We start from the raw sequence: 18,299 nt of genomic DNA on the forward strand, positions 1-18,299 counted from the left end.
TTAGCCTCCAATTTTTCGTGTGCACCTTGATTCAGAAAGTCAAGCACAGGGGCAGATGTGCAACATAGCTTAAATGAACATAACACAACCTAGTGTTCTTTTGACAAATAGCACTTGCTTAGCTGTCCCGTGCAAGCACGGCAGTGGATTCCCAGCTCCATGCTGAGAATTAGGCAAGCCCAGCCTAATGCAAGCTGAGCTTAACGCAAACTCGCTTTAATGCGAATGCACCGAATCTCGTTATTACCAGCAACAACAGGAGCCCAATTACATCCATTGCAGGACTAACGTTTCTCAGTTACATCCAGAATAACCCCTGTACTGCATTCCTGTGGGAACCTAAACAAATGTATTCAGGCTGTTCAGTTCATCAAAGAATTCAGCTTAGTCAATAAGGAGACTTGGATTATAAGTCCACTGCAATAGTATTAATCCTGTAGATACAGGAAAAGTGCAAATCAGCAAACAAGTGATAACAGTCCCACCTTTCCTACATTGCTGTAAGCACACCCAAACACAAGAAAAAAATAGTGGGCCTAATAACACATCTTAGAGCGCTCGTGGAGAGCAGTGGATGAGCTAACATAAAATATAGATGCAATAGTAACTAGGCGGTAATAAAACCCTCTGCTATGGCACCACACAATGACAGATGACTGCCAAACACAAGAGGAAAATAGCATGAAATGAGATGGAAAAGTATTTTGTACTTCGAGCAACGCCTTCACGGTCGTGCAGTTAAAAACGCAGTTCATAATACATCAGCCCATCGAGGGTGCCTTGTCCCAGATACCTGCCTAAGGGGCATTTCTTGCCTCAATCTATGGTCTAGCATTTGCAAGCAAATCTTTAAACCTGTGAAAACACGTAGAGCCTTGCGAATGAACTACTTGGATCAGTAGGGCAGCTACATAGGCTGCAATTTCAGAAAAACCACAAAACATTCGAAGGGAGACAAGACAGTTGACAAAGTCTGCATGTAATTGATTGTAGCAGTTGAAGACAAAAGCACTAGAATTTTCGGTGCAACAGTATTTTGCATTCCTCAATGACATTACTGACAGTGGCACAAGATGTCCAAGGCTGTTAAAAAGAAGAGGTTCTTTTAAAGTGACTCATGTCGCTGTTTTAAAGCAATAGTACAAGAACAGGCATAAAATTTTTGCCATTAAAATTATTCTTTTTTCTGCACCTTAATTCAGATGGATGTGATGTGGCACCAGGCAACTCCATTTCCATTCTGCTTTCTTTTTATTTTCTGCTTTATGTGCACAGGGCAGGAGAAACTTTCAAAGGCCTTTCTGACAAGTGATCTCTGCATCCACCAGCATTGGGGCTCCCAAAAATATGCAACAACTTCCACAATATCCACGCGACATTTCTGTACAACCGTAGCAGCTTATGGCCCGCACTATGCTTACAGGCAGTCCTGGTTTAGCAGACAGCTGGGACAGACAGAGTCGTTCAGTGGCAGCGACAGAACACGGCATGCCTTTTGCCATGATTGGCAAGCAAATCAAGCCTCAATGTAACAAACCCAAATATAGCAAATTATCAGATATAACGAGGTAAATCTAAACAGTTTGTCACTGATATCAATGTGTATCAAACATACGCTTGTAACAAATGTATATTTATAACAAATATTCAATATATAACAGACATATTTCCAGGTCGCGTGTGATTTTTTTTTATAATGATGTTAATTACATAGGCATATCTGTGAACAGAATGTCATGCCGGTGTTTTTCCAACCATGGCCTCAAACTATAGGACTTAAACCTGCCAGGAGTCGTGCTACCTTCGGTTCTCCTCCAATTCGCGTGGCTACACAGTTGCAATTTATACAAACATTTAAAAATGCGTAATTATCACTCGATTGACTTATGAGATGCCCATTTACAACATCATAGCCAACAGGACTGTAAACTCGTACTGTTGGCACTGCTAAAATTTGGAAACCCCAATTTAACAAAAAATTTAAACAATAATAATAATATATAAATTCTAGGGTTTTGCATGCAAGAACCAGGATCTGATTATGGGGCACGCTGTAGTGGGGGACTCCGAAATAATTTTGACCACCTGGGGTTCTTTAAAATGCACCCAAATAAGAATCGTAACATGGTATCAACAAGTGAAGCAGTTTTACATCCCAAAGTCATAGTAAAGGTACGAGGGATGCCACAGGACTCTGAACCAATTTTGACCCCCTGGGTTTATTCAATGTGCACTCAAACTGAAGTACACAAATGTTTATGTAATCCAGCCCCTAACAAGAAAGTGACAGGAAACCAAACCAAGAAGCCTCACGCTCTCAGCAGCAGAATTAAACCATCATTAAGTTTTACCTTACACTTCAGAGTAAACAGAGGCCTTCACCTTAACCTTTATTAGTGCTTTTTAAGAACATTCACATATTTGGGAGTTTGAAGCACTTTCTGCGAAGTCTTTTGCTTCAGTGGCATGACAACTGTGATTTGCAGCAGCTTTCTATAATCATGAAAATTGCAATAGAACCACTGGTTGCACAACTCTTTTAGGATATAATTATGTTATAGAAAATTGAACATTTTTTCAACAATGTATTCATTACATCAACTAAAACAAGTGTCTTAATATCAGACTTTCCTGTATAAGATGTATCATGACCATAATAACTGATACTAGCAGGCCCTAAAAATGCTTGCTTAACAATACCTGAAGTCATTCCTCATTGAGGTTCTTCGTAAAGGATTTGTTTAGCAAATCTGAAAGTCCTGCCAGTAGATTCTAGTGAAACTGAAAGTTCATCCAGTGGAGTACTTGCAAGACAAAAGAAGTATTGAACAAGTTCACCAACTGACACTGCTACTACTGCCATTGCACGACACAGCCTGTGCCACTAAAGTCTGTTCCAGCAAGACGATATCAAACCTGTAGGCACAGCGCAGGCCAATGCCACTCCAACACCACCCCACAACAGACAGACCCCCGCTCAGGAACAGTCTCCACAGCGGTGGTGACTATACACACACGCACACACAAGGGCAAGTGCACCCAGCTCCCTAGTGAACACAAATCTCAAACCGGAGGGCATCGGCGGCACGCCGAGGCCTCTCCCTGACCTCGTTCGAAAAGGCAATCAGGTAGAGCTGGGAGTGCAGCAGCAGTCAAGAACACGGCAGGAGTGGGACCCGTTGTTCTCCTTGCAAGACCATTTAGCAACCCGGTAGGCAGTAATCACAGACGACATGGCAAGTTCACTGTCATTTTTGCCAGCGCACCCTCATCCGTAGACATCGACGACCAAAAAAGACGGCACTATGACAGACGGTATGAACGCGGCGAGTAGTCCCGCTGCCACCCTAATCTCTCTCTTTTGAGGAGGCCGGCAATGATTGGGAGGTAGGCGCGGTGGTGTGTACTGCGTGACATCATCACAGTGAGGCCCCTAACTGTCACCTGTCAAGTGGAGTCCTAGCCCGCAGGCTCGAAGGAGCCCCGAGGGGCTCAGGTCGCACAGACAATGCGCCCCCTCAGGCGGGGTGGTGCCACGCGTAGGGGGCAGTACCGCAAGGCATGGGCACCTGCATGGTGTGGTAATGCTGGTGGTGGTGGTGATGGTGGTGGTGGTGCTGGTGCTGTAGGTGCAGGGGTGGCGGCGGCTGGTGCTGCTGCGGCTGATGACGGTGCGGCTGGTGATGCTGGTGATGGTGCTGGCTCTTGGCACCGGTGTCTGCGGGGGACAGGGACGGTGGGTAGCCCAGCGAGGCGTACGTAAGGGCCTCGCTGTGCTCATTCTTCACTATGTCCGGAATCTGTGGATGATGCAGAGAAAAAAAAATATGATGCAATCTGCAATTTCAAAAGCCAGACAACTAGAATTCTTTGCAACGAAACATGCAAAGGTGAGATTGAAAAAGCCTGAAAGACAAAGCGGGAAAACAGTATTTTTTTTTTTTTTCTTGACTTCTTTCTGTGAGAGACATTTCTGCCTGTTTTTCATCGCTGTCAGCCACCATGAAGAATGACAACACCTATAGAAGCAGTGACTGCAGCTACCTTGAAAACAGATGCAAAGTAGTGCACGACAGTAGATGATCATTAGAAGCATAAGATTGTCAAGATCAGAAGCATCAAGTCATAGAGTGTAGGGAAGGCATAGATGCCTGCAAGAACAGTGGGACAGGTTTGTAGTACCTGCAGACTTTGAAACCAGGACGATTCACCATAGAGAGCCCACCGATAAGCTTGATGTCACTCACACACTTGGAAACTTCATGTTTAGCAGTACAGTAGTACAGTTAAAGGTACCAACATAAAAAAAGAAAAGTGCAATGAAAAGATAACGCTACACGTAATTGAATCAAACACAATGTCCATAATAACATTCACTCCACAAATGGTTAACCTTTTCAGGGTAAATTTTTTTTCATCATGTGCGACCGCCCAGGGTCAATTTTTTTTTAAATGTAGATTTCAATTCTTCTAAGGAACCTGTATAAAAAAAAATTTGCCGTAATTTTTCTAGGGTGACCGTAAAGTGAAAAAAATATTTTGTGTTGGTATATATGTACTGCTTATTAATGAATAACAACTACAAAAAAAAGGAAATAAACTTATAATTAAAAATTTGATGCATTGTTATACACATAAGGCTTAGAAAATGCGCACAGGAGAATATTTCGCAAGTCTCAAACGTTCCTGCTCTTACACTAATATTTACATCCACAGCATAATCGAACTGTGTAGGTGAGTGCACTAAAAAAAAAACGTGTGGCTGTGTGCCCGTCAAAAAAGCAATGTATGTGATAAACTTCTGCTAATCTTCATATTATCGCCAACCAGAGGCAATTAGTTTTCGCGAGTCTCCAAAAAAAGAAAACAAAAGGAAAATGCATGCACAGCGGCATCCTTCCTATGCACACCCCTGTGAGCACTAAACGAGCGAGAAACAGGCGGTCGCCCTTTGAGCGATTAGTAACGAAATAGCCATCAGTTTTGCAAGCACAAGAAGCCGAAACCAACCACGGAACAGCAAGTGATCTTTACCGAAACCGCCGCCCACCAGCGCACGCGCCAATGCGCGAGCGGTATTATATAGACGCACTGGAGCAAACTAGCTCTAAAACAAAAAAACAAACCATGCAATGAAAACCAAGAGAGGGAGGCACAAGAAAAAAATTCCCTGTATTCACACATAGTAACAGCACATGCCAGCAAAGAAAAAGTTAGGAAACTGGCGTGCATTTTAGACGTACGGATAGCGCCATAAGTATACGGCATCGACCATTTTGGACTTGTTCGCAGCACCGTATATTTACGTCATTGACCCTGAAAGGGTTAATTACGTGTATATGTAAATTGGCACAGAAAATTGTAAAAGTAATGCAAGGCAAAACTCTGAAGTGAAATCATTTCTAAATATGTACGCATTCCACACGACCTCGCAAAGTGTATGCCTTAGTTGAATTCAAGTGCACTCTGCCAACAATGAATCCTCTGCACATCCAGTTCTATGACAACTACAGGTAATTTTTCTTTTGAAAAAAGCTAATCTCTTTTACTTGCTAATCTTGTTTTGATTTTGTTTTTGAAACATCTGTCACGTCTAGTGAAGACCTCTGCCTCTATTCCTTTTTACCTTCCAGCAGACTTTAGAAGGAGAACTTTGGTTTGGGCAAGTTGGGTCATGATAGAACAGCTGGGAAAGCAGCTCTGAAAAACACAGGACAGAGACAGCGATCATCATACACACCATGTGTCTCTGTCCCTGCATCTTTTACTGCTGCTTTCCCGACCGTTAGACTTTAGAAGCAAGAGGAAACAGGAAAAATAGTTTTCAGCTAGGTGACTAACAACATCACAACTCTCAGGTGTGTTATAACCGGAGGTACAAAAGCAAGGCATCTGAGGAACTGACCTGATCGAGGAACCCTCCGCTAAGGTTGGGGCTACTACTAGTGCCATAGCGCTCTCTGGAAGCATCGTCTGGCTGGGTGACACCTCCGTAGTGGCACATGGACCGGTGGTGCGCTGACAGAACAAAAAGAAAGCAAAAATGAGCACTGATTCAATTTAGAGTGTTATATTGCTAGGGGTATGCGAATACTGAATACTAGTAGATTTTCAATCGAATAACAAATCAAATCAAGAACAAAAAGCTAAATGTCGAGCCAAATATTGTTAGATATGGGGCCGTTTCCTGAGGCTACTTCGAGTTCCCCAGACCACATCGAATCGCACCACTGCTAAGTAAGGAATGCAGAAGTACGGATGCCACATTCCTGAGGCACGACAAGTGCAAACAAGTTGGCGGCCCCCACTTCGTGTGCCGCCGGGGGAGCTATTCACTGCTTGACTCTTCCAGAAAGCGAGGGGATAGCCTGGCATTGTTGCAAGGAAAGTGGGTCCCGAAGCAGGACGGCTGTGATGTACCGGGAAGGCCTGGCAGCGTAGCCCCCATACGCCCATTGTGCCAAGGCGTTGCAAGTCAGCAAGGCAAGACCAATTCTGCCTGCCTTGGTCCGCCGTCGCCCCACCTGGCTCTTGTGACGGCGCGTAAGTCAGCAGGGCAAGACCGCAGGGGGACCAAGCAGCGACTCTCTTCGCCGGGTATGACACCATTGTACGGGCGCCTACCATTGGCCGAAAATGGTGTCATCTGAGCGGACTCTCCCATTGGCCGAACATGACGCGTCTTCCAGACATTGAAGGGCTTAAAAGAGAGACCGGGAGCAGCAAAGAGATTCCTAGAGCATTCCCTTGATTCACCTCTCTCGAACTTCTTGCCGCGGGCCGCAGCGTCCGAGTTGTTGCCGGCCCGTAATGACTGTACGACTGTTCATTGACGTCTCACTGTAAATAATGTAAAATAAACTCCTACGTGTTTTCATCCCAAAGTCCGTCCTCAACTCCTACAACTGGTTGCTAGCGGTAGGATCGCCTCCAACTCCTACAATATCGAATATCACAAAATTTATCACAAAATTTAACGCTTACAAATTTTGTTCTAGAAAAGACTGTCCTGCCCATCTTTGGATGTCTCCTAGCATTGCATAAAATGGATGTAACGAGCTATCAGATAGAAATCAAGATATGCAGTATGGCCTACTCTTATTAAAGGAAACCCCAAATTAGTATGCCAGCACTGATTACAGCTCTGGGGCATGATCAGAGATCACTGTTCGAAACAAGCAATCAGTTTACATTCAGTTTCACTTCGCGCAATTGGCCTAGGCCACACCGAGTTGTCCGCCACAGTGACAACTCGCCGAGTCCACGCCGACTGATCCGCACCAGCTGACGACCTGCCAAGGTCTAGGCCAATCACACGAGGTGAAAACCAACACAAATTGAACACACATTCCAAGCCAGAATCTCCGATCGTGCACCAGTTCTGGTAGATGAAGGTCTGCAAAATAATTTTGTCAATAGATTGTCTGTTGAACGGAATAAAGTGCTTTTCTCCCTCTGAAGCTAAAGAGTTAGTGACGTTATGTTGTGCTGAATATCAATGAGCTACTCAAGTTTAATAGTGGACCTGTATTTTATAGCAGCCTTTTATTGCATAGAAAATATCGCTTTTCCAGTTTTGCTCCACGATATAAAAGAGCTTTCCCATCTTTACAACAGGTGGGTTATCATAAGGCCAACCTGCGCGACAGACGAAAGCACGGACCGCGCATTATGTGATTTGACCACCGTTCCGCAGGTAGCCATCATTGGCGCTATGAAGCTCGACATAAAGTGCAGGTGCACTTTCATTGCCAGGTTAAGGGTAATTCGCTACCCGTGAAAGATTCTGAAATCGGCAGGGTCAAGTGCGAGTTCGTGCAACGCCCCTCCATTCGTCTATCCACCATCCGCGCAAATGTATATTACCAGGCAGCCACCGCGCTATTCACGATACTTTGGAACCTGTGGTGTAAATCCAAAGAGTGTGTTGTGACGAGTGGCTCTACGCTACAAAAAGCTACCGACTAACGTCTATGAACAGCGTAGGGAACGAGAGGCTGCCATATGGTGTTGCAAAGATATGGTGGCTGTGAGCAACTTCGTTGCCCTCCCGCACACTTGCTTACATTTGAGAGGCAGTTCGTTGGCTTTCCAAGAGTGATGCAGCTGCTACGAACAGAACTGCATCAATTCAGTACCAAACTGTAAATTTAGTCCCCTACACTGGACAATCAGTGGCACCGATTAGACCGAACGGTCCAGGCAGCAGCGCCATGAGGAAAATTCACCGCTAGCCAATGTGGTAACAGGCTGCAAGTCGTCATAGAATGCTTGCTGCTAATAGGTTTGTATGGGTGGCTCATAAGTGATCAGACCCAAGATCACGTGCACGTGTTAGATTGATGGCTGTTGAAGCCGCATTAAGTTCGCCACCTCATATGCAACACGATCTCTGTGCCTTCCAACAGCTAAGTGGCCATGTCTTCGCTGATGTGTGCATACTTTCCGAAATGTGCGCTGCTTTTGCTGCCGTTCCCTCTGTATGCACCACATTATCAGTCCTGTTGACCACTGTGCACCGTCAGAGGCGTCCCCAGTTTAAAAGGTGCCATTTTGCAAAATGTGGCATTCAGGCGTAGTTACGACCCCCACATCAGGCCCGACATTGGAGAGTGCAAGCGGTAGGACAGAAGCGCTCACAGAGACAGTCCGCTACTATGTCAGCAGGGGCGGCCTGTCCACGGCACACTTGGCACCACTATTGCGCAGAAAACAACGAAGCAAGACATTCGCTTTGAGCACGAAGGGCTCCGCGGCGCACGTGATAAGCCACACTTCAAGGGTCTCTATGCCATATATATCAAATGATTGAAAAATTGAATTGTTGATATTCAACTTGCGTCAAATTCTTCAAACATTCACTATTCGATTCGATTCAGGGATATTTGTGTATTTGCACACTGCTACATATTACCCTTGCAGAAACCTCATAACGCTTGCTTCACGCTACAAGATGACTTAGTTGCACAGAAAATTTCGACTGAAAAGGCCTCTTTGCACTATCACCCTTGATAAATTGGGTCTCTTACATGGCTGCACCAGCTATCTAAGATCATAGCCATCAGTCTCATTGACCCCTTGAGGTGCTACATGAACAATTGTGCATGTGAAGATAGTGCATCAATATCAAAAGCACCAATTAAAATTATGATATTGTTACGGTGAAGAGAAAGAAGGAGGTGACATGAACTAGAGGAAGACGAAGGAAGACTGGCCATTGCTTGAATGCTGTATACACCAGTTGTAAATATACATTATTTTAAACTTGTGGGCCTGCTTTCTTCCTTTCTTCCGATTATGCCATCGCACAAGCGATGCCAACCAGCTTCGCTACAGATGTTGCCGACTTCTTACTATACGATGTCATCCTGCACCATGGCACACCTCGCCAGTTACTCATGGATCGTGGCTGCTACTTTCTATCGAAGGTCGTCGATGATCTGCTCAGCTCCTGTTCTACAGAACACCTGCTTGCTACCGCATACCACCCTCAAACGAACAGCCTCATTGAGCGGCTCAACCACACACTAACTGAAATGCTGGCCATGTACATTTCCGACGACCACCGCAACTGGGACGTCACTTTACCATACATCACTTTCACATACAACTCGTCTCCTCACGACACTGCTAGATTTTCACCATTTTACCTTTTGTATGGCCGCGACCTCACCTTTCCCTTCGACATGTTGCTACCTTCTGCAGTACAATCACCAAGCACTGGTTACGCTCGCGATGCTATTGCCCAAGCCTCCCAGGCCCGAGAGATCGCCCGTCATCGCCTCACAGTCTCGCAAGCTTCTCAAAAGCGACGCTACGACCTTTGGCACCGAGACCACCATTTTTAAACTTGTCCCCTTGTCCTTCTCTGGACGCCTTCCCATCGCATCAGCCTGTTGGAAAAACTACTTTCCCGTTATTCTAGTCCGTACCAGATCTTACATCAACTGTACGACATACGAGATTGCCCCAGTTGGTCAGCCTTCAGTGCCTCCCAACGTCCCCAGCGATGTTGTTCACCTCACCAGGCTCAAGCCCTATGTCTCCCCATTAAGTGAGGCTCTACAACCTGCACCAGGAAGGAGCTAACCCCGCTGGGAGGGTGATCTTACGATGGAGGAAAAGAAGAAGGTGACATAAACTAGAGGAAAACGAAGACTGGCCGATGCCTGAACGCCATATACACCAGTTGTAAATATACATTATTTTACACTCGTGGGCCTGCTTTCTCCCTGCAACAATATTTAAAATGTGTGGCAAAGATCTTGAAACACTTCTGATAGGACCTATACTGCAAGTTTGAATAATAAGTGTAAAGTGCTTTAGTAAAATGAGTTCGAAGGTAGACCGTCCAAATGTTTGCCCTGACAGTGTCAGTTTGCCTTTATGTAGCTGGTTCACTTCTTCAATTGCTTTCACAGTGTTTTACATCAGGTACATAGTATATGATGTGTCTAGATAGATGTTTTTCAAGTATGCTGGACATAAAACAGTCGATATTTTCATATCTGACGTTACCGTAAAACGTTTTTGCAAGGAGTCCATATTCTGTAAACTTGACAAAACCCACTGAACAATTGAAAATTCCCAGTTTATTCTGCAGCTGTGCAGTTTTCACGATTCTAAAGGTACAAGAAATGTGAAAAAACTATATTTTCAATGAACAGAATTATTTGGCACCCAAATGGGGCTAAATTAATTGAATTCTGGGGTTTTAGGTGTCAAAACCACGATGTGATTATGAGGTACCGCATAATGGGGGACACCAGATTGACTTTGACCACCTGGGGTTATTTAGCATGCACCTAAATCTAATTACACAAGTATTTTCGCATTTCACATGGCAGTTGCCTATGCAGCTGCCATGGCCAGCCCTGAACCCACGACCTCAAGCTCAGGAGGGCGATGCCATAGCCCCAGAGCTACCGGAGCAAGTACAGCCATAAGTGTCACAGTGCATCTCCTCGTGAAGACAGCATGGGAATGAGTAGTCACTTACCGGGCACAGCGGCAGACTGGGAAGCGGCTTCAAGCCTGAGCAGCGAAGTGGTTGGAGCAGGGGGTGGCGGGGCCAAGTTGGGCGTGGTGGCCGCCAGAAGGCCCGCATCCCCCGGGTGGCTGGCATAGCCTGTGGCCTCCGCTTCTTGGAGGGACGCCAACGTGGCAGTCAGCTCCACCAGCTGCTCATGTGTGAATGACTCCATGACTGCAGCAGTGCGTGGCAACAGAACAATGTCTGAGAGAGGCGACACTTGCAGATGTACAAATGCAATAAAAAATACGCGGCCAATGGTTCCGGGCACAGGAGCAGTTGCGGCGCCGCACTGCAGCGCTGCCACCTCCATCGGGCGCCTGCTTTGAGGGTGCGCCGAGTGACGCCAATCTTCGCCCTCACTCTCGTGTGGCAAAGTCACATGCTTGATAAATTTCAAGTGCAGCGTTCGGCTGTTTCGCCGAACACCCGAGCATTCCGTTGAACAGGAACTGCTCCTGTTCCTGCTATGCAACAGCAGTAGCCTCACATGCTGCATAGCGCCATGTTGCCATCATGTATTGTTAGAACAGCGAGCAAGGAGCTACAGCACACCCTCACCCTCACGCTCCACTTAATCGACTTTTCCATAACCAGGGCCGTGTTCTCGCTTCTACAGCTGTCATTAGCATTGTACACTCACACATTAGTGTTCCTAGTGAGAAGTTATGTGCTTATCACACCTTGGGGCACACACTGGTCTGGGTGGAAAGAACAGTAAATGTCAAGTTAAATCTAGCACTGCATAGTGCCAAAAGGTTTACGAGTTTTCCGTCCGTCCTATCTCGTGCACCACTGAGGTGTGACCCCAGTAATGTTGGTGCAAACATTCCTCATGCTATAGCATAGTGACATGGCAGGAACTGCTCCTGTCCCTGCTATGCAACAGCAGTAGCCTCGCGTGCTGCATAGCGCGATGTTGCCACCATGTATTGTTAGAACAACGAGCGAGGAGCTACAGCACAATGCTAAACCTAATTATCACTGTCGGTGCTTCGCCTTCTGATGAAACTGTAAAATACTTTACTATAGTGTACATAATTCTTGGGGTTTACAACATACAATGTACACAAGAGTTCCGTATACTTGGGCACACTGAAATGCCTTACCAGAAATTTCTTGACCCACACTTTGCCTCTGTTGGCCTTTTCAGGTTAGCGATACACGTGCTTGGTAGGAAACAGCTGTTCACAAATGTTTTATTGTGACTGCATGTACGTAGTTTTATTGCAATATCTCACACTGACAAGGCAATGATAGCTTCAAGGCATTTATAGAGCAAATGCTTCCAGTTGGCCGGGGCAGGACTTGTTCATATAGCGACAGGCCCTGGACGGGCCTCGTCATGCAGGCACAAGCCGGGCTCGGGCTTGAAGCTATGGGCCCGAGCCAGGCCTGGGACGAAAAACTTTGCCCAAGCAGTGCTCTAGATTATACTGCCTTGTTTTAGCACACATACTTATTTCTATTTTTTGGGTACTAACTTCCACGTTTACTCTGCAACTGTGATCACCTTATAATCAAATTATTATAATAGGTGAAAAGTAAATTAACAGCGGCAATCTGCTTGGCTACATAAGGGTCTCTGTCTAATGGTTTTTCGTGTTTTGAATAAACTCTGCTTGCTTAAACATTTGCATTGAATATAGTGACATGTATTCGGAGAAATAGAATATTTTAGGAGCATGCTGAAAGTGAAGGGCACAACTCACTTGTCTTGACAGGCTCATCATAGTATTCCGATGACACTCTTGATTGGTCATCGTCAACCTCGTATTCAGGCCGTAGGACTTCCTGCTGCAGAATAAAAATCACAAGAGCATTATTCTTAGGCAGTATGTAACTGCCGTATGATGTTGCACAACCACTTTATGGAGCATGCATACCATAGTGATAAGCATACCCAGATGCTAATCAGAGGAAACATTCCAATACACATCTTAGTGAATACTGGAAAAGCTGCAACAAGCGTTCACACATTCAAACACAAACTTGTTTGAGCAAACACTCTAAACAAACGTGCCAACAGCACTGTGACACTACAGCAGCACAAATAAATGTTTGTCTAGTGCAATGGCCCCAACCTCATCTGGAACATCAGGGTGCACACACAGTGTACAGCATGAAACTGCCCACACAGTATTTGTAAATGAAGCTCAATAATATTACATCAACCAATGAACATAACCAACAACTGTGCCTGGTGAAACAAATCACATGCTTTATTCAAAATCAGCCAAGACAAGCTGACTGCTGTAGCAGGGTCTGACAAAACAAAACGGTAAAGCCTCATGATTATATGCAAGATCACTAGGAGCTTTAGTTGCAGTAGAACCTCGTTGATATGATCACATTTTGTACGATTTCCCATAGCCAACTTTCGCGATCGAGAACCCAGAAAATGATACAATAAAGCTACTTCTTTTACCGGTTAATACATTCCTGGAAACTAAGATTTTTGGCACCAACATAAAGTACATCACCTAATACGTTTCCCGACAGCTAGATACCAGGTAAACATGAAAAGGCTGCGAGGCACGTACAATCGAGAGGATATGATGCCTGCAATGGCAGCTTCACCGCAGTACTCAACCCGCCCGTGCCACGTGATAATGTTGCCATGCACTTGGTTTCCTACTCCAGTAGCAACATCATTAGTAGCAACATCAATCTCATTGCGGGCCATTGCACGTTTCCATTCACAGCTATCGCCGCCAATCCATTGCGATAACTATCTTCACCAATCTGTTTTGTTTGGCACATGAGGCGTAGTGCTGTTGGAAGCGCACGGCACACCTTTAGTAGGTGATAATGCAAACGCGCCGCCATTACCTGCTGCTGGCGATGCGAAGTGAGCATTGTTGTGTTTCACTCTTCCAGCATCGTGGCAGTGTTTTCCGGCACTGCAAACCAGCTCGATTTCATTTCGGTTTCCCATCACTGCCTTAAAACATAAACACGACGCGTCCCGGGTCTAGTTTAGTAGGTCGTGGTCAATATACTTGCCACCATAACGGTTAGTCCAAAGAAGCTGCTGACCAAGCCAGAATTTGAGGAGCGCAAACATAAGCTTGCCGAAGCCGTAAAAATGGCAATGCGCTTCTCGAGCTCCTTATCCCACCAGATCGGTGCATGTCGGCATCTCGTGCTGCAGTGATTCACACAACGCTTTGCTTTAGGTAGATGTCAGCTACAGTTCAGTCAACCAGATATTTAGTGACTTAGGATCGCACTTCTGCCGATTAATATGTTTGCCCTTTTTTTCTTCTTTTTTCCAAAACGAAGGAACGAGTTTCTACAGTATACGGTAGAGGTGGTGCCATCTGTGAGTAAGGAACAATACTACTGTGTGACACCCAAAGCTCAGCATAGTGACATGTATGTACATTTGACCAAAATAACTTCGGGCGCTCTTGGAATAACAAGGGCAAGCCTCAAAGATGTGGCAGGAGTAAGATTTGATTTGTATGAGCGGATCGCAAATCTATTCCGTTTTTAAAGAACACTAGCGGCAATTGAGTATTACTTAGGTCAAGCTAAAGTAAGTGCGCAAAGATGTCCAAAGCACAACTTTTACTAAGAATAAAGCTTTCACAAGCGAGAAAATTACGTAAATGCAGAAGCGATTGGCACAGTCACTAAGTAAATACAACCAGCTTGCATGATATAACTTTAAATTTCGTAACTGATAAATAAACCTGATAATTAAAATTTTTAAATGTTTCATTTCAATACAAAATAGATGCAGCTTCTTCGATATTAATGAATTTTCCTACAACACAGCTATCTGAAATAAGGAAATCAATATTAAAGTAAGAAATTTAGATTAATTCAATGTTTGCTTTCATCACCATCAGACAATATTTATGTCCACAGTAGGATGAAAGCCTCTCCCAGCTATCTCCAATTACCCCTGTCTTGCGCTAGCCGATTCCAACTTGCATCAGCAAATTTCCTCATTACACCACCTCACGAAATTTTATGCTGTCCTTGACTGCACTTCCCTTAGCACTAATTCTGTAACTGTAATGGTCCACCTGGTTATCTGCCCTTTGCATTACATGACCTGCCCAGCTTCATTCTTTTTTCTCTTAATGATATTGGCTATCCCTGTTTGGTATCCGATACACACCGCTCTCCTGTCTCTTTACCCTACGCCTAATATTTTTCCTTCCATTGCTCCTTGTGCAGTCCTTAGTTTGTTCTCCAGCTTCTTTTTTAACCTCCAAGTTTCTGCCCCATTTGTTAGCACCAGTAAAATGCAATGACTGTACACTTTTTTATTTTTTTGAATGGCACTGATAAGTTCCAAATCAGGATTTGGTAATGCCCACCGTGTACACTCCAACCCATTTTTATTCTTCTGTGAATTTCCTTCTCATGAGTTGTGAGTAATTGACCAAGATAAACATATTGCCACACAGACTGTAGTTTGATTTAGTTTCCCTTTAATTACAGCGATATCAAACACTTTGCTTAAAAGGTGTTGCTGCACCCTTTCAAATAATGAACCGCAGAGGACAAAGTATGGGGCAAGTGGAAAGCCAAGATAAGTGTACTGGAGAGAAGCACAGTGAAACCCCGTGAAAAAAAGCAAGAGGAATTGGTTCTGGGGTGTCTGTTGCAGAAATATTCTTAACGGGACACTAACCTTTATCTCTGGAATGGTGGTGTTGTTTTGTGGAGGTGACGAGTGGCCCTCAGGCTCTGGAGTCCAGGTGCTGATACCCGTTTCAGGGCTGTAAGGGTACACCTAGCCGCAACAACAAAAATAATAAAGCACTGTTTAGTACATGCGCACACAGGACTGTGACAACAGTGTATGGGTCATTAGGCAGCCACAAAATAATCATATGTGGCCACACATAAGGCTATGTGCCAATTAAGTTATCTACAACTATGCATAGTAAAACTTGCATAAAAATGAGAGAGAAAATATAATATACATATACAAAAATATAAGACATGCTGTGAGCCTGGCATACTGTAAATTGCCATATGGTTCAATAAATAATTGTTGCATATGGTACCAATAAATAAATAAATATTCCTGCAATAAATGTGGAGTGCTTTTACTCCAAAATACAAAAACAAAACTTGGAAACAAATGAATGAATTCTTAAATTTTACGCGCCAAAACCAAGATTTAATTATGAGGCACGTCGTTGTGGGGGACTCCGGATTAATTTTGGCCACCAGGGGATCGTTAATGTGCCCCCAATGCACAAGAAACGGCCATTTTTGCATTTTGCCCACATCGAAATGCGGCCACCGCAGCCAGGACTTGATCCCGCGACTTCATGCTTAGCAGCGCAATGCCAAGCCGCTAAGCCACCGTGGCAGGTCAAAACTTGGAAATGTAGCCCTCTTTAGACAAGTAACAATTGGGTATTTTATGTGCTTACCAGCTTCTGAACTCACACCTCCTTCTGAAGCCTGTTGGGTTTTCAGACTATGCACCCTCTCAAACTCGGTTTTGAAGGACTTAAGAAATTCAGCTAATTTTAAAAACGAGAAGAAAAGGAATTAACAAAGGGGTCCAATTTTTTTTTTTTGCATCATGAGAAGCCAACAAAGACACTAAGGACAACATAAGGGAAATTACTTGTACTTACTAAATGAATCAAAGAAATGATAAATTGATGGCAATGAAAGTGGATCAAGAAAACAACTTGCCGCAGGTGGGGAACGATCCCACGTCTTTGCATCACGCACAATGCATTATGTTGCTGCTTATCTCATTTTGAGAAAAAAAAAATCTCATTTTCAATTGCAATGGTGCTCTCCTAAAGCGCAAGTAACACAGCTCTCCAGAGAGTCAATTTATTTTGTTCACTTCTTCTGGCACAGCTTGTTGCTGAGACACAAAGTCTCGCAACTTTCCATGACAAGGTGTGAGTAGATGAGAATATATGTTGAGTAAGTATGAACAGGAGTGGGTGTCAGTTAACATGACTACAAGCGATAGCCAGTGATGGGGATTTTGAGTGAACGCGATGTTGGCGAGTGTGAGCAGGCATGAACATGTACATGAAGGAGCGCCGGTAAGAGAAAGTGGATGCGAGTACAAGCATGTGTGGATGCCAGTAAGTGTGAATGCAAGTGACTACGAATGCAAGTGAGTGTTAGTGAGTAGGAATGTGAGTGAACATGAGTGTGAGTGAGCACGCAGTCAGTGAAAATGTTGGTGAGTGAGCACGAGTAAATATCAACTTACAAAACCTACGACATCACATGCTATAGAAAGAGAAAAATAAATGCCACAAAGGACCCATAAAAAGAAGTACGAGACATAACACAAGTTGCTGGCTCACTTTTTCTTATTGTTGAGGTGTTTTCTTGCAGTGCCGAAATGATGGTCTGATTATGAGGCACACTATAGTGGGGGACTAAAGATTAATTTTGTCCACCTGGGGTTCTCTAACGTGTACCTAAATTTTGAGCACAAAAGCATTTTGCCCCTACTAAAATGCGGCCACCGTGGCCGACATCTCACCCACGACTTCGAGCTCAGTAGCGCAACGCTGTAGCCACTAAAACACTGTGGCAGGCCCCATTCTGTGTGGCACATCTACCAGCAGCAAGTGCACTTACCGAATCATAAGCCTTGAGCTTTTTCTTTCTGCAGGGAAGCTCATTGCCCGATTTCAGGTCAAGCTCCCAGTAGGAACCCTGTACAGAAAACAATAACACCACAGAAATGTAAACCAAAGGCTGAAGAATCAAAATGCTCTCGATACATGAGTGTCGTCAAGCCAGTGCAGTAGGCATAGCACAAAGTGGCGTGCACACCTCATTTCATACACCAGGCATCCTCAATCTGTATCGTTACATGTTAGACTTGTTAAACTGCACCAGAAGAAATTGTTCTGAGAGGACTTATTCCCCCATGCTAACTACACTGTGCCGAGCCTGCCTGGTATGCTCTGCACTGTCGTTTCTGTACACAGTAGTGTGCTTCGTTAATTAGGTCCAATCTAGCTAAATCAAAGATTTGGATTAGTTTAGAACTAGGGCTTGAAAGTTGGCAGGATCAGTCAAGAAATGAGAATCCTGAAATTGTAAAATCAAAATTCCCTTCCCTTTACTTGGGAAAATAACAAGCCACCTCCTCCTACGCTAGATTTAACCTAATTAATGAAGGGAACTACTGTGTTCTGAAACAATAGCAAGAAGCATACCAAGCAGGTTTGGTACAGTGCAACTGCACTTAATATGGGAAATAACTGCACTAAGAACAGCTTTTTGCACTGTGGTTTAAAAACTC

General features: G+C 44.4%; 1 protein-coding gene across 2 annotated transcripts in view; it reads right to left on the reverse strand.

Annotated features, from left to right (window-relative positions):
- Positions 1-2,091: 2,091 nt before the first annotated feature.
- Positions 2,092-18,299, reverse strand: part of LOC135908627 (forkhead box protein J3-like) — a 44,080-nt gene continuing 27,872 nt past the window's right edge. The window contains exons 3-8 of one of the 2 annotated variants that reach the window (XM_065440476.1): positions 17,627-17,704; positions 15,684-15,785; positions 12,745-12,826; positions 11,000-11,206; positions 5,906-6,018; positions 2,092-3,800 (exon numbers count right to left, since the gene is read on the reverse strand). In XM_065440476.1, the coding sequence (XP_065296548.1) occupies positions 3,519-3,800; positions 5,906-6,018; positions 11,000-11,206; positions 12,745-12,826; positions 15,684-15,785; positions 17,627-17,704 (864 nt within the window). In that variant the 3' untranslated portion in view covers positions 2,092-3,518. Of the gene's footprint in view, positions 3,801-5,905; positions 6,019-10,999; positions 11,207-12,744; positions 12,830-15,683; positions 15,786-17,626; positions 17,705-18,299 lie in introns of both variants that reach the window. The other variant, XM_065440466.1, reaches the window with a different exon arrangement.

Source organism: Dermacentor albipictus, chromosome 1 (assembly GCF_038994185.2).
Source record: "Dermacentor albipictus isolate Rhodes 1998 colony chromosome 1, USDA_Dalb.pri_finalv2, whole genome shotgun sequence".
Lineage (NCBI taxonomy): Eukaryota > Metazoa > Arthropoda > Arachnida > Ixodida > Ixodidae > Dermacentor > Dermacentor albipictus.